We start from the raw sequence: 26,488 nt of genomic DNA, 5'->3' as shown, positions 1-26,488 counted from the left end.
AGCCAAATGAATGAATCCATCACACTAGAAATTATTTGAATTACATTAACAATTTGAGGAATAGTTAAGCTCATAGATAATTTAAACCTTTTGATCATTAACATATAAACAAACTAAAAAAACATCAACACAGGCAACAATTAAGTCAGACTTTAAGGCTAAAATAGGTATGGCTACCATGACGGCCGCCCTAATATGTGGAACAATTTAAAATGTATTATGTAAAAGGTCTCAACAATGGCTTAGCTTACTGACATAAATACAAATAATTAAAATAAGTTCTTCTAGACAGGATTTAGATGCCAACAGATGGGTAAGAAAAAGCAACATCTTCTCGTGCCATTACCATGTCATCGTCGAAAGTGTCATCGAACCTCCTGAAATGAAATGTGAAAATGGAAATATCCATCACACATCAGAGGGTTTATAGCGGACACATGGACTGGATTGTAGCCAGGAAAAAAAAAAAAATTCTCTTACCTGATGCCTCAGATGACTTACCTGCTTTCCATTTCTGGTTGACCTTGCAGTAGGTTACTATAATTTTACAGCTCAAAATAAACTATTGCATGGTGTTAATTCAATGCTGTTTCACTATGGAGGCACCATCTGGAGTGGTTTATCGATAAAGCTTCTTCTTGGAGGAAAACTGTGTCCTTGAGCTTCAGGATTATAGCAGAATTGACTATATGGAACTTTAAATAACTTGGGAGGAGACAATGAGACAAGACATTGTTTTTAGGTGTTGGCCTGGTCCCAGAAAACAACTGTTGTGTAATGTAATTGATGGTTGGATGATATTAGCTGACAAGTTTAACAGAACCAGCAGTTAAGCACAGGAACAGTTTGGTTGCAGGAGGGAGCAATCTGACAATCATTGACACTAAAATTGCATTGTGCTGCACATGACTACAGCTCTCCTACTTCAGCGCAGTTAAGTTCACAGCAGGACAATAAAATACTAGGAATTTTAAATGTTTCCCAAGGGCTTCCACACAATAATGTCTGTAAGTACCTTGTTTGACATACAGTTCCATATTCATGGAATAAGCGTATTTTCTTTCTTGTCAAGGGTGGATGAAAAAACAGTCAGTTAGCTTAGGTTAGCTAAAAGACTAGAAACAGGGAGAAAACAGGTAACAAAATATGCCTACCAGCACCACAACACACATATTTACACAACTATTAATGGTTTTACGGAGGGTGTCAACTAGGAAGCCACAACTGATGGATTTTGTTACCATTCAAACATAGCCAAGCAAGCTTTATCTTACAGCTTCTAGTTTTCATGCTAAACTAGGCTAACCATCTGCTGCGGCTTCATACTAAATGGGCAGCAGTGAGAATCTCCTAATTCTCTGCAAAAAAGGGACTATTTACCAAAATGTCTGACTATTCCTTTAAGTGCTCAACACAAGGCATTACTGACATTTTTAGGTTTCTCATGTTACGCAAATCAGATTGCTATGTCACAGTCTGTCTGTTTGTGTGCGTTCAGTGTGTAATTTCAAGGTCCACAGCTGCTTCCTTTGAGTCCAGATGTGCATGCCTGAATCTCTGGTCGAATTTGCTCATGTTTCAAGAATTAATTAAAGAGGTTTATCTTCAGGTCCTCACACAAACTTGTATTTGTATGCAGCACTCAGACAGACAAACAGAAACCAAACACAAACACACACTTTTTCAACCTTCCTAACGTTGCCAAAATTAGGTACATCCTGTATCAAAACAATGCGGAAAAAAGTCTGGACTATAGCTTTCTGATAAGAAATAAGAAAAGGAAGACATGTTTCTCTTGTGTTAGTTTCTCTGCATTGGCTTCTTGTAATATACAGGATGAATTAAAAGCTTTTTCCTGATCTACAAAGCTTTTAATGGTCAGGCACCATCAGATCTTAAAGAGCTCATAGTACCCTACTGCCCCAGAGCACGTCACTCTCTGAATTCAGAGCTTTCTAGAGTCTCTGAAAGTAGAATGGGAGCCAGAGCCTTCAGCTTTCAGGCTCCTCTCCTGTGGAACCAGCTCCCTGTCTGGGTTTGGGCGGCACACAGTGTCGCCACATTTATGAGTAAGCTTAATACTCTCCTCTTTGATAAAGCTTATAGTTAGGGAGTAAGGAGTGGCAGCGTTCGCCTAGACCGGCAGAGGAAGGGTGTGTAGCCCCAGTCCCGCTGCACCCCCTCCTTCTCATAGTTGTTCATGGTTGATTCATTTACCAACCCTTTGCAGGCTGGCTCAGGTTTGCCTTAGACCAGCTCCTAGTTATAATGCTATAGTTTCAGACTGGCGGGGGACTTCCTTTGACACACTGAGCTCCTCCTGTGTGCATTTGTGTTACAGCCTGGTCTCACAGAATTCCATGAAATGATCACAATCTGTTATCAGCACATTTCGTGGAGGTGGCATGGACTGTGTGAAAATTTGATGTGGCCACCACGAAAAATTTTGACGTAGATGACGTATCAAGCGACAACGGTAGCGAGTAGTTAGAAAGGCCCGAAAATCCGCGTAGGGAGGTCAGTGGGGGGGTGGATGGATCAAACAACACAAGACTCAACCATCCTGTTCTTCGTTTCCTATACCCAACCCGTCCGCTGTATACGGCCGCCCCGTTCTACTTTTCCTAAACGCAACCAGTTGTTGTCACACACAACCTTTCCTTTACTTAAGGAGCCGTGTTTATTTCACAGAATTCTTTTGTGGGCCCATCACGGAATTTTGTACCGTAATGGTTGTCATTACCTTAGCTCGAGGGAGCTTTTTTCCTGGAGTCCTCATGTTTTCTCACATTGCCGTTTTCCTTAGGATGGGGTGGCACCTGGATCAAATTTTGTAGCTGTTGCCGTGGTCCTGCTCGACGCCCTGCTACACCCTGCACTGCTACTACTCTTATTTCTAGTCATAGTTCTATAATCTTTCTAGGTATGTTAATTGCTGTTATTCATCATACGAAATGCTGAAATTATCATGTGTCCTCTTTCAATCAGGAGAGACATGTTTGCAGATGGAATCTAGACACCAGTGGTGAGGACGAAGGAGCCCGACGATCAGACCGACGGAAGGAGGGTTGCACTCTTTGCATGCAGTTACAACTGAATGGCAAAGGGAGAAACAGATTTTTTTAAAGCAGGGTTGTGACTCTGTGATTGGCCCTTGCAATTTGTGTATGATTCTGATTGGTTTAGCAGGAAGGTGAACGCCTCCAACAGCTGATTCGAGTTTGGTAGAGCATTGATTAAGAGTTAGGTCTATCTGAAGAGATTTACACTGAGCTACGTTTCAATCAGGAGAGACTAGTTGCAGATATGTGACAGTTACCCATAGCATGCTGAAATGTACATTTATTTGGATAACAGCTAAATTGATTTAGGAGTGCATCGCTTAAAAGTTAGGTCTTCCTGAAAGAATTTACGCTGAGCTACATTTCTCCATATCTGTGTATCCTGTGTATCTGTTTCAGTGTCACTGTGTCCCAAACGGCAGTGGCAGATGGCCGCCCTCCAAGAGTCATGTTTTTCTTCATGTCATTGTCATCTTTCTCTCCATCTTACATCACAATGAAAGCACACTTTTGATTAAAACGATCAACCCAAATAAAAGTTTCACTGTGTGTCAAGTCTCTCAAAGTGAAGTGAAATCGAACGCAGCCTGGGAAGTGAAAAATACTTCAGAAAATGCTCCGCAGTTATGTGAAGTATAAAACATACAAAGTCAGAAATGTTGATTTTTAAAAGAATAGTTACAACTAAGAAAAATACACCTATTTGCATTCTTGCGGAGAGTTAAATGAAATATGGAAATTGATACCAATCTCATTTCTGTTTATGTTAAATATAGGGCTACGGCCAGCTTACATAATGATCAATTATAATGAGTGGAAACGTTTGAGGAAACTTATATAAATAATGTAACGTAATCCGTGTTGACTATTTTACAAAAACAGCAGCAATACTTGTGTGAAGCTTATCTATTTGTATAAAGGCCATCTATATATAAATCTGACCTTTTCTGATTAGACCGCTGGGATAAGACAATTACTTTCTGTTCCTTCCACTGTCCCATCATCTGACTGTTGCTGTTTTTAAAGTCCCTGTCTGCCAGCATCAATGACGACATCCACCAAAGCTACAGAGCTACATCCTAATAATGGAAAACTGCACAATCGCATGAGGCAGGTAGTGTGCCGAAGTGTTTCATAATAAAGATGAGCTCACTGCCTTTAGGGCCCCCTTGGCTCCTTAGACCCAGAATGTATGTTTCACTTGTGCCAGACTGAGACAAGTCTAGAAATGTAATGTACATGTGAACTGACAGATGGTACAGTTACAAGGGTGCAAGAAAATAAACATGTCTTGACATTCATGATGACCTCATGTAGCAGGTCAGAAAATCACACATTGTGCCAAACTGTGTAAATGAGTCTTGGATTATTCAATGCAACATATACAGTACAGCAGAAAGACAATAACAACAAACACAAGTCCCTCCCAGGATTAGGGTGTCCACTGGTCTCTAATACACAGTTTGCTTTTGAGATGTATGAGGTAATCTGATAGAGGCGTAAAACAATTTGAATGATTAATAATCAACATCACATTCAACTACATAGTTTCATGTCTTTAGTATAGTAGGCCTTTGTACAACTCTTCCCATTCTTGTGAATGAGTATGTGCTATTTTCACAAGGTGAAAAGAAACATTGAATTCTCACTCAATGATGATGGTATTGATCTTATTTACTGATTATACACTTTCCTATTGAAAGAGTTAAGACATTTATTAACACATGAATTTTAAAATAACATTTATTTTTCTCCACAACAACAACAACAATGTAAGCAATTTCTATCATGCAGTGGCACTGCAGTTGATTTTTCCAAAATCAGGCATGGTCCTCAGCAGTTCAAGGTGAAATAAAATCTATTTGTAAAATATGAAGCTAAAACCAGCAGGTTATAGCATAAAGACGGGGGAAACCGCTAGAACTTCCCGGCACCACTTTATATCTTGTTTGATCAATCCATAAATGGTGGTTTTGCATGGAGTTGTGTGTTGAAACTAATTCTTGGCTAGGCAGTGTATCCTTATGCTTTCAGTCTTTATGCTAATCTAAACTAATAACTTCTAGCTTCAGTGAGTAGTATCAATATTCTCATCTAATTAAAGGAATTCATGCAAGAAAATAAATAGGCATATTTGACAACATTTTGAACCATTACCAAAAGCTTTAGTTCAAAGCACAAACACAGTCAAGTTTATGCCAGAACTGATACTTTTATTATAGGCCGTGTGTACTGTGGGGGCTGCTGAACTGACAAGGCAGTAAAGGGATTGGAAGCTTATTTTCCCGTAGCCCAGCTGACAAGACATTGGTATATTTACAATTGTGCACAACACTGACAAAGTGCTGTTCACAAAGATAATAACACTTCATATCCTGGTCACATATTTTTTAACTTGACAAGAAAGTCAGATAAGAGATTGTCACAGTGGAGGAACATTGAGGGCCATATTTGGTAGAGCAGGACACGAGAGATGTGAGCAGGAAATGCGAGTTAGTTCACGTGACAGCTACATTTGAAAACAATGACAAGCACCGTAATAAGGTTTACACAGATGACAGAGAGGAAGGAAATTATAACAAAAGGATTTTTGTAAAGGAATCCAGCTCAAGAGCGGGACCTCCATTGTATGACATATAAATTGAGAGTTAAAAGAAATCACAAGTGTGGGTTCCAAAGACAATAACAGTCAACAGGGAGCGAGACGAAGAGGAAACAGGAGGGAGGCGATAGTGAGGTTGATGACAATTCCTTTTGGAAAAAAAGAAGCTGTCTCTGTCAAAACAGATGGCAGCTGGTAAAGAGGATTAGGCGCTGTTACTACTGTTTCCAGCACCACTTTAGACTGATCAACCCCCCCCCCCCCCCCTAAACAGACAAACATCCCACAGAAGTCACAGAAGTGTCTCCTTTCATCCCAACCCAACAACCCGGTTAACACTATATACATGTATATAGTGTTAACCGGGTTGTTGGGATATTTTTTATATTGTTACGAACTTTATTTTTTTCAGTTTGTATGGGAGTTCCTAGATGTGTAAAATCAAAGAGCATCCTTTTTTTAACAACTTTCATATTCTTTCAAAGTTTTAGCAAATATTTCTACTTATTGTGGTAAGTTTATAACCAGGAAATCCAGTCCCAAATCCAAAAGATTAACAGTCTGGCATCAAGTAAGGCACCAAGTAGGAACCAAGTGTGCATTTGAAAATCTGCACATAGCTGGATAACACTACGACCAATCACAACCATGCATGGGGTGACGTATCCAGAGCCCCATACGCTTAGCTACCAGAGGAGCTAACTAGTAGATTATACTGTCACCATCTGCATTGAGGGCTGAGCCTTGGCATATGGCCGCCTGCTCTACTAGTTGAGCTACGCAGGCCATATGCAACGATGTGATTGGAGGAGCTCGGCTACAAGGGTATAGTTAATGAGCAGCATAACTCGATGCCAGAGTAACTCACTGAGCAAAATCATATTGTGCTCTCGCAAGAATTCTGGATTTCCACTGTAACCATTTTATTGTACACAGTGGAAAGAGTGAAGGGTTAAGAAACAGAAGCATTTAGACAATCAGACAGGTTGTAAACAAGCATGCAATTTAGCCATATTATCAAAACTGTTAACTTGGTGGTAAAACCAAAATGTTGGTAATAATTCCACATTGGACAGAACTGCGTGGGAACCACTGAATGCGGGTATAACAGGTTCAACACAGAATCTGTCTGTAAATGTCTTACCGCTCTGGTTTTAGCGGTCAGATTTATTTAAAGTGATGTCACCACATTCCAAAATCTCAGAAATGAATTCAGTGAGTATGATGTTATTATTACCAACAGGAATTCTACAACTTCTTTACATGTGATGGTTTTTAATGTTAAATTACTTAAAGGTGGTTTCTGGCAGTAGTGCAGTGTTTATACATAGTGAATGGTATCATTTGTCTAATCTCTCTGCAAGAAAGGAAATAGGTGCATTCAGCAAAATGTCAAACTATTCCTTTAACCAACTTCTTACAACTTTCTTTTAACTTTAATCAGTGCGTGGCAGCTTATGGACCGCTTGAACGCCCATCAGTCTTGGCATGTTTGTGACCAGTGTGCATGGGCAAATTACACACAAATTACTCATTACAAGAAAAATCCAGAGACAACACATATTACTTCATCAGTTGGTTGGTTTATTTATCATTAGCAATGACACCACATGTACTCTACTGTTTTCACTTGCTACCATAGGAGATGCATTTTGAATTGTAAACAGTGAAAATGATGAAATGCATTCCAGAACTCCTTACAAGCAGTGTATGACCAGGGAAAGAGCAGATTGTACCTGCTCTTGCTCACTTACTCTTTTAAACAATGCATGTCATCTTATAATTTTAAGTCTCTCATATTTACATAGATACAGCTGGGTCCCACATTCACCAGCAGAGACCTATGGGTTGTTTTGTTTTTTGTTTGTTTTTAATGTGTTATCACATAGTTTTCTTAAAGAATTATATTTACAACCATAACACCCCCCAGCTGCCTGCTGCTGGGGGTTAACACAGTTAGAATCATTTGCTTAAAGTTCATTAAACTACTTATGGTTCTTGAAAGTTTACGTTGTAAATCAACCTTATAGCTCTACGCTTTTTTTCTCTTAACAAATAAAGTTAATACCGAGCTTAAGCCGTTCGTCTTCACCATAAAAATTCAAAATTATCCAAATAAATGAACAAACCAAACATAATAAAATAAAAAACAATATTGCACTTAAAGTTCAGGACAGCATTGGACCTGTTTGGCGGTTAAGAGGAAAGTGAGAGCTTTAAGCGGAGTGCTTTAGAGGAGGTGAAGGTGTCTGTAGGAGCATCCAGCAAGTTAATCTAAATAAATAGGCAAACTTTTGTACAACATGAAGCAATATCTTTTCCTCTGACTATGAAATGAGCAACCTCTTGTGTATTGCTCAGTTGAACTAGGGAGTGCAGGTTGGAACCCTAAAACATATAAAAACAATGTGAGTGTGTGTGTGTGTGTGTGTGTGTAGACAAACGGGATAAACCAAGCTGGAACCTGTCATAGCAAAGTCCTGAGAATGCTTCCTCGATTAGTCCAGAATGAGCTACTATGATAAAGGAAATATTATTTGGCTGCACAGAACTTTTTTTTTCTTCAGTTTTCATTCCTTGTTGTAAACAGTCTTTGGAGACACAAGGCAAGTCGTCTTTTTCTTCCATTACTGGCTTTGAATGTGACTTTCAATGTCTTTTAATGTGAGAGGGACACAGTTCTTCGTTTCTTCACATCTCCAGTCCATCCGTTATTTAAACGTTTGTGTTCTTTGCCCGTTGCTGTCTCCGTCGTTATCCCTGTTGTACGCTTTCCGCAGTATCGGGATGAATTGAATAAGGTGAAAGCTGTTTATAAAAGCTTTGAGAGAGTGGAGGTGTGTTACAGAAATGCATGTGAAACAGAGCGATAACGCTAGCTTTCATTCAGACATTGCTTTTTTTCGACTCCGTCATACAGTTTGGAGCCTCATAAAAAAACATGAAGGACTTTGTGTCGTACCGACAGCTTTGAAGTGGCTTCACAGAGAATGTGGCGGAGGAAAGGATGGAATTTAAAGTGGGAGTTTTAAAGGGAAATTAAGGAAAAAAGTGACAGAACAGTGCCGGACTGTCTTCATGTCTGCAGGGTTTTCTTAGCAACCCCTCCTTTTCTCCAGTACAACTGGACAAAAACACAACCAAAAGACTGACAGCACAAAAAAGAGAGACAGTGATCAGACAAGCGTCCTGCCCCTGCTCCAGCCCTCGTATGTTGGCTTCTGTGTTTTTAGGAACACCCATCCATCCATTCATCAGTCTATTCATTCATCCATCCATCCACCTGGTAACTGTGTAAACTACATTCCTTTGCAGTGCCATAGCTTTGCCACATCCTCTCACACCACAACAACAAAAATCATAGTGGACAGGATGACTTACACAAAGAAAATGTAAAAAAAAAAATAAAGGCAAACAAAGACCTTCACATCTCACCCAACCACTACTATTTTCAAGTCTGACCCTGTTTTTTCTCTCTCATCGTCATATTTTCCTTTAAACTTTTTCTGGTCTCTTATGACGAAGATGACGTCGGAGTGGAGCTGGCTTTTTTTTGGTTGATTAAGTCCACGTAGAGTTCTGAGCGCAGGAAGCGGGGGTATGAGTCCTTCTCCATCAGCCCGTATATCCGCCTCTGCGCTAGTTCAAAGCAGGAGCGTGTCACATTCTGCAGGTTATCCTTAGTGTGATCTCTGGTGTACGAATCCAGATTTACCTGCAGAGAAAAAGAACAAAACAAGTAAGTTAAACTGTTATTTTGAAGAAACAGCATGAGAAAAAATGCATGTTTTCTTTTTTGCCGGAGGCTGTTTTGATGCCATTTTTCCCCAGTATGTGTTGTGTGCACACTCTCACTCACTTCTTTACAAGACTGGATAGCAATGTATTCTGCAAAGATTTTCTTGGCTTTTGAGGCCATCTTGGACTGCGACTTGATCTTCTTGTATTCCTCACATGCTAGCCAGAATTCCAGATTCTCCTCACTGAACTCTGTGCGCAGGAAAGCTCTGAACGCTGCCAGACCATCTGAGGGAAAGCAGAGAGGAGGAGAATAAACAAGAGAAGAGTTTACTAGAGTGCCATGGCAACCTCACAGCTGAAATGCTCCTTGGAGTTTCAGTGCCTAAAATAGCTCTGTGGCAGGCTTTTGAGTCATGTGGTTGGAATAAAGTAAAAAATCAATAAAACCTAACAACACCGCAGCACATATTCAAATCCTCAACATCCTTTGAGTGACATCAACCAGCCTTCAACAGGACATCTATGCATTCCCCTTTACACATGCTGTGAAAGAACAAAGAAAGGAGAGTGTTTTAGAGTACTGGAAAAGGGACTAATTCTGGCACTTTGGGGCTTTTTAAGTTTCAGTCCAGTTAATGATTAGAGGAAGAAGGCATCCAAAAGAAAGAATAGCAGGAAGCTGTGTCCACCCACTTCTCCCTTCTGCACCTTTCCGTTCCCATGAACCACCCACACTGATATGCAAGCAGTCATCTCTTACCTCATTCCGGTAAGCAGGAGTGAGGTAAGCCAAGAGATGGAAGAGAGGAAATAAGAAAGGGGAGAATAAAGAGGCCAACAGAACCGAATGAAGACCAGATGTAGCTCTGGCTTTGTATCAGCTTTGGAACGGGATTGAATTTTAAATGCTGAATTGTGTAAAAAAAAAAAAAAAAAATAGCAACAAACTTGCAGGTTGGCTGTTTTAGTTTCCCCTCCTTCTCTCCATGTAAAACATTGACTCGGTCCGTTGGGATTAGGGAAATTTAATGCACGCTGCCCGTTCATTGCAGCATGGTGTGTGTGTGTGTGTGTGTGTGTGTGTGTGTGTGTGCGTAATCCATATATCAGTACAGTGATTACCACCCTCCCCCACCACCTCATGCAAGCACTGTACATCTATATTCACCCACCATCTAGAACAATATTGCACTAAATGATTTCACACAAATGATCAGAACAAAAAGACGGATGATTCCAACGTTTGTAAAGGAGAGACAAAAGACCAAAAACTGAGAAGAAGGAATCAAAAGTAACTTACATTTGTGTGTCAACAGCTTGTCAAGTGAGTCCCCCCATTTCAGTGCTTCCTCTGGGGTGGGCCTGCAGATAAAAGCAGAGCGATTCTTTAACAAGCCCATCTCAGTCAGGTTTCTCATTGTGTGACCCATCCGCAGGACTTTGTCTATGCTTGATAGATGAGTGGAAACAAAGTATGTATTCCTCTCTGTTGCTTCCTTCCTTCCACTCTAGTCTGTGTCTACTGATCTTCCCCTCTCATTGAGATCTGCTTTATGAGAGCTTACAACACTGAGAGCCATGAGTCTATCTGATTCACCCTGGTGGGGGTAGGCTTTTATATTCCCACTGAAAGCAACTGAAAGGCGGGAGGGGAGGGGCTCCATCCAACCAATGGGGATGTGTTGTCGGGTTTCAAGACCTCCTCCCCCGACCAGTGTCTGTCTGCCCCCTGCTGCCTTTCATTCTTCCTGTACTCTGCTGTAAAGCATGCCTCTTTACAGTGCTCATCTAACACTCTCTGCAATCCACATCTGAGGCCTTAGTTGACAAGTAAGAAAAATGTTGCTATGTAATTTTAGGTACAATTTAGTCAATTTGGACATTTTCTGTGCCTTTTCATAATGGATTTGTTTTAGCCGACATTCTGACATCCGACAAACCAACAAAAATTGCATTTGCTCATACACTTTGCGATTTTTTTCTCTTACTGTTATATCTTGTAGAACATGTATGTACAATTATTACATTTATGTGTTAAAGCAGCTGCCTGGCAAAGTGCATTGTCAGGTTTATGCTATTATAGTACAAGGCGTTACAACAATCTATTTTGATATATTTTATTTGGTAAAACTATTTTCTATATAACTCAAAAAAAACGACAGCCAAACAATTTACTATCCCTCGTTCAGACTTGCCATTGTCAAACAAACATTCTCTGGTTCATCTAATATTGCCACACATTAAAAGCACACTCCCATCACTGTTACTGCCCACATGTCTGTCTTCCAAGGTCAGGTCATCACAAGTTGTAGCGAGACCCGGAACCCAGTCTCATACACACCCACATGCACATGCTGTCAGGAAGTGGCCACTTACTTTACTGACTTCATAGATTTGTCTAACTTGCTGGCTGGGTTGCTTCCTGGGGATTCATTCCTCCTCCGCAGGAAAGCCAGCCGATTCTTCATGTCTTTGGCCCTGGGTGAAAGGAAGATAGAAGAGAGATAGAAGGACAGAGTTGGCAAGAGACGGAAGAGTGAAAGAAAGATTTATGAATACAGAATAAGGCAAAGGAGGTGGAAGGTTGAGACAGGACAAGGGAAATGGAATGAGGATGAAAGGAATGACAAAGTAGATAGAAGAGGTGGACAAAAGGAGACATGGGGAAAAAAGTGTGTTGAGTCCATGTCCAAAGTCCACAATTAAAACAATCCAAAGCATGGGAATCACCAATTAAGTTCTTCAGCACTGTAAATCCACATGAATTCAAACCCACAAAAGCCAGAAAAAAAGATAAACAAATGTCATGTTGTGTACATTTTAGTCTTCAGCCAGGTGAGTTAGTATGGTGGGACCGAACTTTTCCAAAAGGCAGATGTCAAGCTCCCTTTACTCGCTTCTTGTCAGTGTCTCGGCTCTCAATCTATTATCTCTAACAGTTTTTTCCTGATGTGTCCCTGGCAGGTTACTCGACAGGGACTGAGCGAATGTGGCAGAGAAGGAGGAGAGACTCAATCCTCACTCCTCTGTTTCATCACACCATTCTCCATGTGCCTAGAGGGGTTGCTGAGAGGGAGCTGACCCAGGGCTGAGGCAACAGGGCACAGTGACCTCTGCTTTCCTCCAGCAGCAGCACCCAAAATCCTCCTGACCGCCCACCTTACCCGTTTCACCTTCTTCCAACCATCTCACACACAGCCACACACACATACACACACAGACCCCCCACAGCACAAATCTCACACAAGGTGATACACCAACCCTCAGTTCCCATGGGCTTCATCAGAATACTGCGCATTTCCCATAATCCCATGGTACGTGTCCTGGCTTTTCCCGACCTGGAGCACGTGCTGCCACAATGGGATGTGACCTCACTCAACACCCATTTCCTGAGTCCCTGCTTTTGATTTCCACTGTGGATTGGCTAGCCTGCTAATAATGCAGCGCGGCAGTGTGCGCTCAATGGCCCTAATCACTGCAAGCTGTGCCACAGCCAACCATCAGTGCCCAGGAGAGCATGTACACCCCAAATTAAGAAACAAGGCTTCCAATTATAAACACTTATCATTCAAACATGAACACACAGAGGGGTGGAAAAACCCACAACTACAGATTAGCACAAACACTGTACGTGAATATAGGCTACTCCTATGGGGGAAAAAGAACGGCCACACAAACATTTCAAACGACCCCCCAGCACCTGTGTCAACTCATGCCCACTTCACTAGTGCTTTCATGCCAGTCACAGGTGTTGGAAAACTCCCAGTCTCCACCAGTGTGCGCATGTGTGTGTGAAGGGAAGTGGGAGCGAGATAATTTATGCATGCGTAAATGCAAAGTGGTCACACAGTGCGGCTGCCGAAATTGAACAAAGCACACAGTCAGCTGTCTGATGAGAGTTTTTCCAACTGCTGCAGGACAGGAAAGGTTGAAACATGCCCATACATCGTGATGCAACATAACTGCATGAGCTGTTGGAAGCAGCAGCTGAATGGATCTTTTAAAACCAGGATGAGTGTGACTTTGGGTGTGTTTGGGTTTCGGGGGTTCAGCTGGTGCAGAAAACTTTAGTCGACCACGAGAACCACAAAAGGCCTTTTTGTGAGCGTTTGTGAGGTTTAGGAGAGTGGAACTGCCAAAAGAGTGACATGGAAAAAAAATGTACTACCAATACATGAAAAAGTAAAACACAGAGACCGAAAGACACTTCCATTTGATCCTAAGGAATACCTAAATGTACACGCAGCCTCACTGGTGGAGAGATGACTCATCCATTGATTGATATAACGTAAGTGTTCTGTATGAAACAGGCTTAAACCAGATGCTGAAGTGGTGATGACAATCCAGGCCTCTCTTTTACTGGAAACAACAGGGTGCTCTAACACAATATCCCTGTGAATAGCTAACAGTTGCCAGCCTGAAGGACATTATTACCCAAATAAAAACTGTCTTGCTGTTAAATAAACTCATAACATCAGAGCAGGATTCATTAGATTGTTCTATTTTTAGGTTGCACTCAAGGCAATTAGGTCTTGAGCTGTGTGCATGTGTTAGCTAATAGACAGCCTCTGTTTGCCAGTTCAAGTGAGAAAGAGAAGTCTTTTTTTAGGGCTGTAAGATATTTTGTTTATTTTTGATGTCTGGTTTTATACAAGCTGAGGCCGCCTGGGTATGATGTGACAATATTGTCATAGCAACAGTCACTTTAAGGAATTGTTTGTTTCTTTCCTGCCACCATGTGGATGTCAGTGGATGTTGCAAACACAAACAGTGACAATTTCCATCCTCTGGCAACACAGATTGCTTGCAAGGCATTATTCTCCTCCCAGTAGTTGGTGTCAACACTGGAAACAACTTAAGCTTACATCATCCAATAATTTATCTTTTCATTTATTTTTAGAAACTAAAATAGTGAGATACATATTGTATTTTATGTAGCTGTCATTATTTCAACCACTACACAGGCAACACTGACTGCAGAAACAGTTTTCTTTTCTCTAAGGCTGTGTGTTAGGTTAAGAAGTGTGTCATATTGCAGGAGGTGTGGGAAGTTTAACTGATACAGTCATAAATGACACTTGCTGTGTAGTTATTAGGTAAATAGGAGTCAACAGCAGCGTCACCCTGAATAATACTCCTCCCTCAATGTAGGCAGACACATTCTCTATGCTTTGAACGGTGTCAATCACTGCGCTACAGTCACGTTTGTGATTGCCGGATCCAGAGAGCAATAGCAATTTCAGCGGCCTAACTACAAACAACTCTTAACTCAGACTTAAAACATAAAGAAAGGGCGACAGATACATGCAGCCACTGAGAGGAAATGCTCTTTATACTAACAGGGCCAACCAATAATACAATTACAGATATGTGTATGCATTTGTTCAATATCAGAGATGAAAAATAGTCTTCTACTTAAGTCTATTTGAAAAGCAACTTCACTTAAGAATGATACTGAACCCAGCACTCTTTGCACTTCTGCTCTTTATTTGCCAATGGTGCTACTGATTGTCTCTCACTTTGAGTACCTGTGTATTTAAAGCCGATACTTTACTGTATCTGCTAATAGCTCCCCAGCACTAACACCATTATCAACGCACTGTATCACACTCCATTTGATTTATAACATACAGCGACCCCTCCACTTAAATTATTTTCTGCCAAAAGACTGACAAATGCTCTTTAAAGGATTATCAAATTAGGATTGATGACTGCCACACAAACACACGAAATACAGCATGTCCATATTTGCAGCACAGGCGCAATGTGTACACACCCCTGAGTGTCTTCTGGTGTCTGTGCATGAGAGAGTGCTGCATGTATTTGAGTGAAGAAGGGAGAGGTCTTTAGCTCTGCAATTCTCTGCAGGTTTCCATATTCTTTATTCCCTCTTTGCTTGGCTCACATTAGATGCACTAATAGCCCCCCGCAGGCTATTCTTGGTGTTCTGAAAAGTAGGCCGCACTCCCAGGGAAAGGCTCTGGGAGCACATGGGCGTGAGCTGCAGACAGACACACTGCAGATCACAATGTACCATACAAGCACAAAGCCAAAACCACTGCCCCACTTCACCCCATTTTAGTTGTTTGCTACATGAGGCTTTGTTTCTCCACAATGATAAGAGTTCACCCTTTGTAGAGCCTGACCTGTTACATTTGGGGTGCAGCGGTGAGTACAGAGGAGGAATAGAAATACCGATTGTGAGGGCAACAGCCCAAGGTTCAATCATGTTTTCATCCCCTCTGCCACGTTCTATGCCTTTGAATACAGGACAAGCCAGACAAATAACTGTGCAAGCGTGTGAGCCTGTTTGTGCGTCTGTGTCTGTGCGGGTATAATTGGTCAAGGGTTGTGTCAATGTGTCTGTGACACTTTAAATAACTTTGATACTATTTGGCTCTGTCTAAAAAGATATGGGAACAAACTGGGAGTGTTTGCCATGTACTTTCTCTCACAGACGTAGCATAACACATAATAACAAAAGAGAAAAGCTAATCTATAAAGTGCCTCACAACAAAGACAAATGTCACTCTGCCATATTCCTAGAAGAACAACGAAAAAGGGAGTTGTCCTAAATTTTGGCCATAAATATGATATTATCTCATTCACAGTCTCCCGCAATGAAGACCAGAAAAAGAGTTCTATTTCTGAGCAAACTCACTTTCCTAGCTACAAAGACCACATGAGCAATCCTATTCCTGAAATCCAGGCTGCATATAATAAGAAAAAGGGCCAGCCTCAAGTTAGAATTTAAGGCTGCTTCCTCCAAAATAGTTTGAGCGCTTCAGCCTCATGGGGGTTTCTGCTCCCTCACTGCGACTGTCAAATGAGATCCATGTAGAGGTCAGATAGCTTCCTACCAGCTTGAGAGCATTGATTCCTGTGGGACGCAAAACAGCTCCCACGCACAGTTCCCTCATCCTCCCTTCTGATGTTTCTAATTCTTGATAATCAAAGTGCAGATGAACCCATGCACACACACATGCCCATCGCCTTGCTCTTACCTTTCCAGGTAGTTCACTGAGAAATCAACCATAGCGTGAAAGATGTTTGCCAGCTTGTACGCAGGTTTACTTGTTGTGTGTGAAAATTAGACTGCAAGTAAGCGTGACAGGAGTGCTGGTGCTCAGGGCCCAGGGGTTTGTTTGACAGTCACATTCCTCTAAGCCCTGAGGGGATGTGGTGGAGCTTTATATAGTCCAGGGGGTCTGGGGAGGGCGGACCCTATGCTCACCCAATCGCAACGCAATGTTTAGAGAGAACAGATTCCTTCCTCTGGGGCCTGGACGTTTTGTTGTTTTTGTTTTATGGGTTAGCAAGTAGAGATGACAAATGCCTTGTTTGCTAAATAAGTGACATGATACTGTAATGATCTGTTCATCTGTCCCAGATGACAAGCAGTGTTAGAACTCTGTGTTAAATCTGCTAATAATTTAAGTCTTTTCACACATGTTATCATTTCATATTATCTCTTCTGTAGTTTCTGCACTGGATGCTTGTTGGTCTTGAAACTCAAAATGGATAAACTTGAACTTATTAATGTGGCTCCTTTTCTTTTAAATACAGTGTATGTGGGCTTTAGTCAATTTTTAAACATTATATCATGAGCTTAACTGAAAGTGCTGATACTTGGTTCATGGTTGTGTATTGTCTCCATAAATGCATAAATATAAACATGCTGATTGCCTGGCAGTAGTCTCCAAAGAAGTAATGAGTCCAGGCAAAATAATGTTGTAAGTTACCTGGATGTAACTTCAGTTCTATAAGTGTATGCGTAGCCCACCGTCACTCTATAGAACAAAGTAAATAAAACAATGTAAACACATTTATTGTGGGGAATATAATTAAAGGGGAACTCCCCTTATTTTCACAACAACATCTTTTTATAGGTATGGGGAGTACTACTGCACGAATACTGAAAAAAGTACTATAACTAGTTTTACATCTCCGTAAAGAGCGTCACAGAATCGGATAAAATTAATGTCACTTGATTAGATTACAAGTATGGAGTTGGAAAGGAGGGAGGTTACCAGACCTCTTTAGCCCACTTCATGTCACTGTTTGAGGCTAGCGGTTTTAGGGTACGTTAGCCACTGCTAACATAACCCGCCTTAAACTCCGACAGAACTGTGGTTGAGTTGCCATGTGGGTAAAGTAAGCGTCAGGTTTTCAAAGTTAGATACCAGTTTTAATTGCTGAGGTATTATTAATTCCAATAAATTTTAATTAATCTGTCAACAACTTCAGTTTTTGCACGTTACTCTGATGCACTGGTCAATGTGCTGTAGGTTTATAGTTTTTTGGTACTTGTTGGATGGGAAAAAGAGAATAGAGTTGCGTGGATTGATTCTTTGGGGAAGCAGAACACCTGGTCTGAGTATAGACAAAAGGCGATAATGGAAGGGGGAGGGGGGAGGGGTGAGAGAATAATGTGGACAATTTTAGGAAAACAGCTGTGCTGGATCCAGAAAAAAAAGTAGAGCAGGAGAGAGAGAGGAAGAGAGAGGAGAGGTAAATGATGCATGAGGGCCAGGTACTTTGTAGGTTTGGAGAGAGGATTTTTCAAAGAGGACAGCTCTTACATGTAAATACCATTTTGCTTCTAAAATCGAAAAATGCAATTAAAAAAATATCTATGGATATTCCTGTTGTGTTTTGATATCTGTTTCATTCAATCTTTCTATCACTAGTGGTGTTAAGGGTGATTGAGGGAAGAAGAAGAAGAAGAAGAAGATGAAGACAAAGAAGAAAAAGAAGAAGAAGAAGAAGAAAAAGAAGCAGAAAATGTTTACAGTGATACTACCACTAATTGCCAGACTGAGACCACCCTACAAAAGCGTGAGATGAAAACATTCCAAGGTGCACACACAGCAAACAATGTACATAACAGGAGGGACATTGAGAGCAGAGGAAACCCAATCCAGTGCTACTAATACTGGATAATACTGGAGCTCCAAAACACACAGGCCAAAGTACCTTTTTAAGCCATAAATTGCTCCCTCTCTGCATGACTTGACTATGTAAGATACTATTGGACACCAATGTCCATCTACTGGCTCCGTTGACTCTCTCTATATGTTATACTATATCAGTCTCCAAAATCTGTAGAAAATAATTTCCTTTATGCTTTGTTATGTAGAAAGCCTGCGTTTTTTATCTAGAGCAGGAACACATTGTGTTTGTATTTTTGACATTGAGAATAAGGGCTTTAAATGCAAGAGACAGAAGACAATTTCGGGTGGACTCAAAAAGGGTTTGACTCAATGACGGGAAGCCAGTTTGTCTTGAGAAGATAAAAACCTTTTCTTCTACGAAGAAAAGGTTCTTCCTTCTATGAAAGGACAGAGTATACAACAATAATATCTATTTTCTTAAATCTACCTTAAACATCATCATCCCACATGAAAATGGGAGACTAAATGTATTTGAGAAGTCAAAATAAATATATTGTTGTTTGCATTTTACTAGTCTGGACACTTTATTCTGTATTCGTAATTGCAGGCTTTCATTTAATCACAGTTTTGATTGTTTGGAAAGCAAATACAACCTTCTGCAATGACAGAGTAATGTGTAATATAAGATCAGCTAACATCATAGATACATGTTTGTTTACCTATTGCTAGTAAGCAAATCACAGTTTGCTAACCATGAACTTTGTCTGTCAAACTGACTTGCTATGTGTCTGTGACTCAAATTGTCAGCTACACATTACAGATAGTAGTCATTACAATTTTTTTATTCTGTGTATCAGGTCTTATGTTGAATCAAATGAATTCTTTTTCTTGAAATTGCCGTGAGAAGAAATGTATCATCGATTTAGATATATGCTCTTATTTGACAAAAACAATCACACATTCTAGATTTAAAACTAAACTAAAAGTAAAGAAAGAACCTATTTTGTATAAGTAATGCTATATTCTATAACATGTCTATGTTATTAATGGCAATAAAGCTGGTCTGAAGCTGTTTGCAGCAGCTGACAAGAAGGCAACATACTCAGGACTCAAGAAAAAAGGCTGTGGAATCTTAATCACTTAATCTGCTGGTTAACTAAAAAACGTAAAAACACAGCTTGTGCAGAAGAATGGCCAGCTATCAGGCCCAAGGATAGCCACTGTAAGTAGCTTTATTGTCTTCATGGTGTAAAATACGCTTTCATCTTGATGAACAGGAGCATCCTAAAGGCTCACTGAACAGCTGCTGAATCATTGAGGCGTCAATGCACACATCTGACACACACCTAAACAAACACTTTTCACTCTCAACACACATCTTACTTCTCACACCGCCGAGAATGTGAGACACACATGTGGTACCACACTCCTCAGCAGGGAACACATCATTTACCATTTAATTAAGTAGATGATGATCAGAGTAGGATGATTAGCTTTCAGTCACCTTCAGCCTAAAATATGCTTCTTCATGTGCAGTTCTGTAAACATGTGCAAGTATTGCACAGATCTTCACAATGGCCCAAATATTTGTTTGCAACATTAAAGATATAGTGCGCAACTATTTTATTAATGAAACGTCTGTTACATCCAAGCCATTTTCAAATGAGTCAATACAAAGCTAATTACGCCTACCACCTCAACAAAACTCTCTCTGTATGTATTAGCATGGCTATGTTCCCAAAACGGTGTAGTCCAGCAACATTCCACGCAGAAGCTAAAGGCAACGACAGTGTTGTTGGCATTGCTTAGGATTCATCATGGGGCCGACAGAAACTACCCACTATAGCTTTAAAGAGATAATAAGAAAAATAAGAAACCTATTTTCAATCCCCCTGAATTAATGTTAATTATAATACCCAAAATAGATATGAGAGGGCAAGATTTAAATGGAGCCATGTAGTGGATATGTTCTGACATCCTCAGTCCATTAATCCAATCACACCCATACTAACATGTTGTTAAGTCCTGATGTCTTGTTTAACACCATTAGTTTGGACATAAGTAAAGACATCCCAAATGGATGTTAAAGCAAGGTGTGAACAGTGTAACCTTTTACTCGATACACAAATTGATTAAATTAGCATGAAATTAAAAGGCTGATGACTGAGAATTGAAAGCAGAAGAGGTGAATGCTATTGTACTTGTCTATGAAGGATTGATCTATTGTTCTGCGCTCTCACTCTCATTCCTCCTCTTTCTCACATATAAACATTGGATTATCTTTTTGTTCTAAACCTAAAAGTCAAAGCATAGTTTTCCTAAATAATGTTTTAATACTGTTACACGCTAAAATCCATATTCAGGTAGAAAAATACATGCCATTACTTGTTTACAATATTAAAAATGAGAAGACACTGAAACTGAAATTAACCACAAACAGAAAACACAAAAAACTGATTCTCTAAAGTACTTACAGGTTCTTGGATTTCTTCTTCTTTGTTCCTTCGGGGCTGACCTCACAGCTACAGGGGGATCCGGAGCTTAGCTGAGGGGAGATGAAGGAGAGGACACACTGCATCATCCACCCTTCACACAGAAAGAGGGCCCTGAAGCCTCATGCAGTTGTTGTCTTGGCTAATAAGCTAGTAAGTCCTCCATGTCCTTTTAGACTAGACTGAGACTAGTCCAGTTTGTATCACACACAGCCAACCACCTAAAGGATTAATCCATAGCAGCAGTCCACAGTGTATATCCCAGAAAGCAAAGCTCTCAGAAGTGTGTGTCTGTGTCTTGCTGAATAAATCTGTCTGATTGCGTGTGGTAGATGATGTTTTAAAACAGGGTATAACAAAGCATCTAAAAATCTGTGAGAGTGAGAGAGTGTGAAAGACTACGGCTGTTGTTTCTGCTGGCCTCCAACTGTGCCCTAGGTTTGAAGTATTGAGCCAAGACCCCGGTTTCACATTACACTTTCTGCCAACTCACCACTTTGATTGGATAGGAGAAAAAGGGAAGTTGCTGCAGGGCGGGGAAGGGGTCAATCTCCACTAATCTGATGGCCTGAAGCTGCCCATTGTATGTATGTGTATGTGTGTGTGTGTGTGTGTGTGTCTGTGTGTGTGTGTGTGTGAGTGTGTGTGTGTGTGTGTGTGTGTGTGTGTGTGTGTGTGTGTGTGTGTGTATGTGAGGCTCTGAATAATAAGCCATTGTATTACAGGAACACACAGTTGAATCTGAGCTAGATACTGGCCACAGCTGGTAACACATGTTGTAACATTCTCTACCTTTTTGGGACCCAATTTGAGTTTTAACCTTCAGAGTGAGGACATTGTTTTGGCTGGCCTTCACTTCTTAAATGTGCAATTTTGAGGTTTAATTGACACTGGTGCCAAAAACGTTAACCCCCCATGTAGGCTTTAAAGATTGCAGTAACGTTTATAGTTTCCTCATTGAGGGAGAACAGCAGTTGAAATCAGTCAAATGGATTCCAAATATCTCTCAAAACCACAAAGGTCCTAGCTTCTACTAGTAATAGTAACATAGCATCCACTTCTTCACACATTTTTTCTGCCATAAAAACTCTTAACCATCGGAATCCATGGTAAGTGCCTGACTTCAAGCTGACCACAGCTGTTGTTCTCCATTAGTTTGGAAGCTACAAACCTTTTACGGTCACCTTTTAAACCAACAGCTGGTGAGTGTTGAGTCAAAAGATTTTCTGTGGAGTTACCCTTTAAAGGAATAGCGCAACATTTTGGGAAATATGCATATTCATTTTCTTGCCAAGAGTAAGACAGATTGATACCAGCTCTAGAGCAGTATCGATCTGCTCACTAACTGTCTGCAATAAAGTGAATAAGCCTTTTTTTTTTTTAAATGTCTAACTATCCCTTTAAGGTTAACATTTTTAGTAGAGTTTCAAGCTAGGCATGTATTTCAAGCTATGGTTAGAGGCTACAAATAAATCACATCAATGAGGGTCCTCACTAGTAAAACTAAACAAATGTATGGGTGTGTATTTGTGTGGTGCCTTTGTGTGTCCATTGTCCAGCATACAGTGAAAATGTGTTTGTGGGACTATTATTGTATGTAAACAATAACGCTTAGCCCCATGAGCAAACGTATCCTGCATCCATCTGTGTTGAGCCACCCTACATACTTGAAAGTAGCTGCAAAATTAATTTCCTGTTTTACTTTTCAATGTTGAACCTGGTCAATGATGAAATTGCTCCATGAGACATACATTATAGAACATTGATTTTGTCATGGCTTTCTGTTTTGGCTGTGTATCCTTCCTTCATTGTAATCAGCATTTGTATAAAAGGAAATATTAAATGTGTTAATGAGCCTTCTTCACCTGGTGCCTTGTCAAATAATGTCTATTACAACTCTTGATATATAGAAATATTTTTGTATTTATTTTTTCCTCAGGTTTCTGTTAGCTGCACATCACAATGCTAAATGCTAATGTGAGAGAGCGCAATGTGTTAATGCAGATTTTGATACTGTTATTTAATTTTTTTTCAACAGCAAAAATCGCGGTGTCGCAAAAACATAGCAGCAATTGAGATTTTCTAGGGGGGGAAGTGAAAGAGCAGCGCCTGTCCTACCTCATTACCACTACTGAGGTGCCCTTGAGCAAGGCCTTTAACCCCTAACAAAAAAGCTCTAGAGGAGCTGTTCAGTGGCCAACAGATCAGACTGTCTGTACTTGGCAGTTGAATGTGTAACTCTGTTAATGTGACAGGTCGTTGTTAAAAATGAGATTTTATTCTCAATTGATTTACCTGTATAAATAATGATTAAAACAAAAACAATCAAGTGGCTATATTCGCAAATGCAACACACTGTATACCGGCCTCTAACAGGGCTAAATACAAAACTTTGGATAGTTTTGAATCCCATTCAAATTATTTTCATGTATTGGAAGTATTTATACATGACAACCTAAGTAATAAGAGCTTCTTCTTTTTTTACATACTGTATTTAATTAATTAATTAAATACATAAGTATTTAAGTAATCTGCCTCCATGTAAACTGTCTCAGATCATAATGGTGTTAAACATTGTATAGTATTTTCAGCACTGTATGTATAATTTAATAGTTTTTTGTTAATAGAGCTAAATCTTCAGGTCTCTTCTCAGGTTTCTATGTTTTTCTTTTTCTCTGTGTTCTTTCAGGTAACCCCACCCGGGCCCCCCACACACAAAACAGACTTAGACACAGCACACACACAGAGACTTGCAATAACCACTGAAGCATAAAAAAGTCTCAGTATTTTCTAAAAATAGCATGTGTGTGTGTGTGTCTGTGTGTGTCTGTGTGTGTGATCATGTGTATAACCTCCCCACATGCCTCACTGAAGACAGAAAGAAAAAACACGGCATCTGCCAAAGACTACACGGCGGTACAGCCCCTGGAGGCATGGGATGCAGATGTTGACAAGCCATTAAGGGTGGTGGGATAGCTGTGTAGATACACAGATAAAAGTTTAATCTGGCTGCATGTTTGGTAAACATGTCTTTGCAACCATTTCTCGGTCATATGTACCTGTATAAGTCCGTTTAGCCAAAGTCGAGGGAAATAGTGTGTGTGGTTAGGGGAGACGTTTGGAACACCAATGGGCTGCTATTCCACCGAAGGTAACCTTGCCTGTGTCTGTCTCAACAAACTGTATATTCTCTAGTTGTGCTCAGCACTAACAAACACATTGTAAGAACAACATTCAACACACAGCTCTGAAACATTCTTGACCCATACTCCCAATCCTCCAAACTTAAAATCCCAGAGGTGGAGAAATTAATCTTGGTCTTTGTGTACATAAACTTCTTCTCACCAGTTCAACCCTTTTCTTCATCAGACCTCCCTCGGGCTGCTTCCTTCCTTCTCGTTCCAACGTTTCTTCTTTCATTTAAAAGACAATGACCCTAGTTTCCTGACATTGTTCTCTACTGTGTGATTGACTCTGCTCCTGACCTTGGTTACGGCAGTTCTTAGCTTAGATATGAACACAGGTTTTAACAGTAACTACAGGATTACTATACAGCTACCAATTGTAGCCTTCTTAACAATAAATTCAGCTAATCTAAATCTCAATAGATACTGGAACAAATTGCTGAAGTTTGAGCACTTTTCCCCTGTTCAAGTTCAATTAGATGTTGCATCTTTTAATTTACTACCAAGTGAAATGTTACATATTTAGACAAGGTTTGGTCAAATTCTTTTGCAGTGTTTTGCACTGAGCTTGTCGACCTGGGACTTGTGCTAACAGTGATAAACCAGGGATTAATGACGTTTAATTTAAGCTAAATCCTTAGTTTATATCCATGAGAAAACAGAGAGGAACATTGTAGCCTCTTCTGTTTGGCTCAACTTTCACTTTCTGAAATTAAAGAAAGGAAATACAGTGCACAAAGACTTAATCAAAGGCGTATATTAATCAAGAGGTGGGACCAATGAAATGCATAAATAGAAGAAATAGCTTGATTTCCAGGATTGTCTCCATGTGACTTCCCAAAACAGACGGCACTAATTTACTTATTTTACTGGATGTTTCCACAGTTTGGTATGCAGAAAACCTGGGTCATAGTAGGATGTCAAAAGTCCTACTTGCACATTCAATTGTAGTCACGAGAGTCAAGAATCATTTAAAACTTTTTCCTAGTTCTAAATTGAATTCCTTCATTCCTTCATTTAACTCCTGCGACTTCTTCCTGATCTAGAATAGATACATTCGGTTCACCATAAATCTCCTTCTCTATCTTTAATATTCTGGCAATAAACACAGGCAAAAAACAACAGTAGGTTTGTTTGGCACAGGATGAGATGTGAATCACAGTCAGTCATCACTGGCTGTTTTGTGTTTGAGAGTGTGAGGCTCATGTTAACAACTTATTAGGCTGCAGCATCCAATATAGCAGATTGTTTTTATAAAAGCTAAAAAAAAGTGAATCACTTTTAGGTCCATGTTAATAAAACTTCTCAGAGAATAAAATCAGTCCCAACTTGCCTAAAACTGGCATAGGATTCTCAGAATAACAAATTTTGAGTATCAGTAGGATAATTTCATGAGCTTTCTTCAACTCAAACCTTACTCTTATCTAAAGCTAATGTTAGCCTGGTCCTACCAGACATTTCATTTGTACAAAGGGTCTCCCCTCTCTTCATTAACAAGTGCCTTCCTTGAAGGCGGGTACTCTGTTGAAGTTTAAAACTATTTGATCTGAGCAACTCTGGATCTGCCATGACCAATCGCTAACGTTTAGTTGGGACGCATATCATTGGCACTGTACAACAAGAGGGGAGACCGACAAGGCTTATAATTAGTATTAGCATTGCTAGCGTTAGCCTCATAGCATTAGCCAGCCAACTCCTTCACCACTAACGAAGAGAGCTGGAAAATCAAACAAAATTTCCCAAATCCCGAGGGGAGGAGAGCCCCAACAAAACTCAACAAAGATTGTTCATGCTCGGGCTTTGACTTCTGGATATTCAGCAGCGTTGCCACAACGGTCCGATTGGCTTCACTCGCATCTTTCTCCGCCACCATTACGGAAATACAACTCAAACTAGCGCACAACTTCAACGTCATTATTCTCAGCCACTCCCTCTGTTTGCTAATGTGACCGCCAAAAACTTTGGTCTAGAAAACACAAGACTATACCGCGAACCCAGAAGGAGTACTGAAATGAAATGAGAATTGAGCGGAAGTATGTAGAAGGGCAGAGCCATGGTATTCTAATATGTTCCACCTAACATTTCTAACACGTGGAAAAAAACTGGTAAAAAAAACTTCTTGCAAAATATTTGGACAAAGGCTCTTTTTACAAAACTGTACCAACTTTGCAGAAACAAGTTCTTGTGTTTACACATAGTTTACGCTCAATACAGCAGCATTAAAATGCAGCTGCAGCAGTGATAACTATAACAACTGTGACTGCATTTACTACACCTCACAACTATAACTTCCTGTCACTATTCAAAAAAAGCTTAAACATATAATGGTTGTGCATTAATTAAATTAAATTAATTAAATAATTATTGATGTTGTGGCCACATTAACTGTGTTGCACATGAAGCAGAGATACGTGTGTCATAGCCATGAGAACGGACCAATGACCTGAGCTGGAGCATCTCCTAAATTGAACAATAGCTAAAGAAATGTGCAAGATGGTGTACATTTAAAAAA

The 26,488-nt window shown here is 40.2% G+C and overlaps 1 protein-coding gene across 9 annotated transcripts in view; it reads right to left on the bottom strand.

Moving 5' to 3' along the window:
• Positions 1 to 7,233: 7,233 nt before the first annotated feature.
• rgs3a (regulator of G protein signaling 3a) overlaps positions 7,234 to 26,488 on the bottom strand; it is a 130,529-nt gene continuing 111,274 nt past the window's right edge. For 7 of the 9 annotated variants that reach the window (XM_034895622.1, XM_034895624.1, XM_034895623.1 and 4 more), the window contains 5 exons: positions 20,774 to 20,844; positions 11,782 to 11,883; positions 10,706 to 10,767; positions 9,524 to 9,690; positions 7,234 to 9,379 (listed from right to left, as the gene is read on the bottom strand). In XM_034895622.1, coding sequence (XP_034751513.1) covers positions 9,179 to 9,379; positions 9,524 to 9,690; positions 10,706 to 10,767; positions 11,782 to 11,883; positions 20,774 to 20,844 — 603 coding nt within the window. In that variant the 3' untranslated portion in view covers positions 7,234 to 9,178. Of the gene's footprint in view, positions 9,380 to 9,523; positions 9,691 to 10,705; positions 10,768 to 11,781; positions 11,884 to 12,222; positions 12,401 to 16,409; positions 16,563 to 20,773; positions 20,845 to 26,488 lie in introns of those variants that run through there. The other 2 variants (XM_034895629.1, XM_034895631.1) reach the window with 2 other exon arrangements.

The sequence above is a fragment of the Etheostoma cragini genome, chromosome 16 (assembly GCF_013103735.1).
Source record: "Etheostoma cragini isolate CJK2018 chromosome 16, CSU_Ecrag_1.0, whole genome shotgun sequence".
In the NCBI taxonomy this organism is placed as follows: domain Eukaryota; kingdom Metazoa; phylum Chordata; class Actinopteri; order Perciformes; family Percidae; genus Etheostoma; species Etheostoma cragini.
This window is presented reverse-complemented; position numbering and strand designations above follow the sequence as displayed.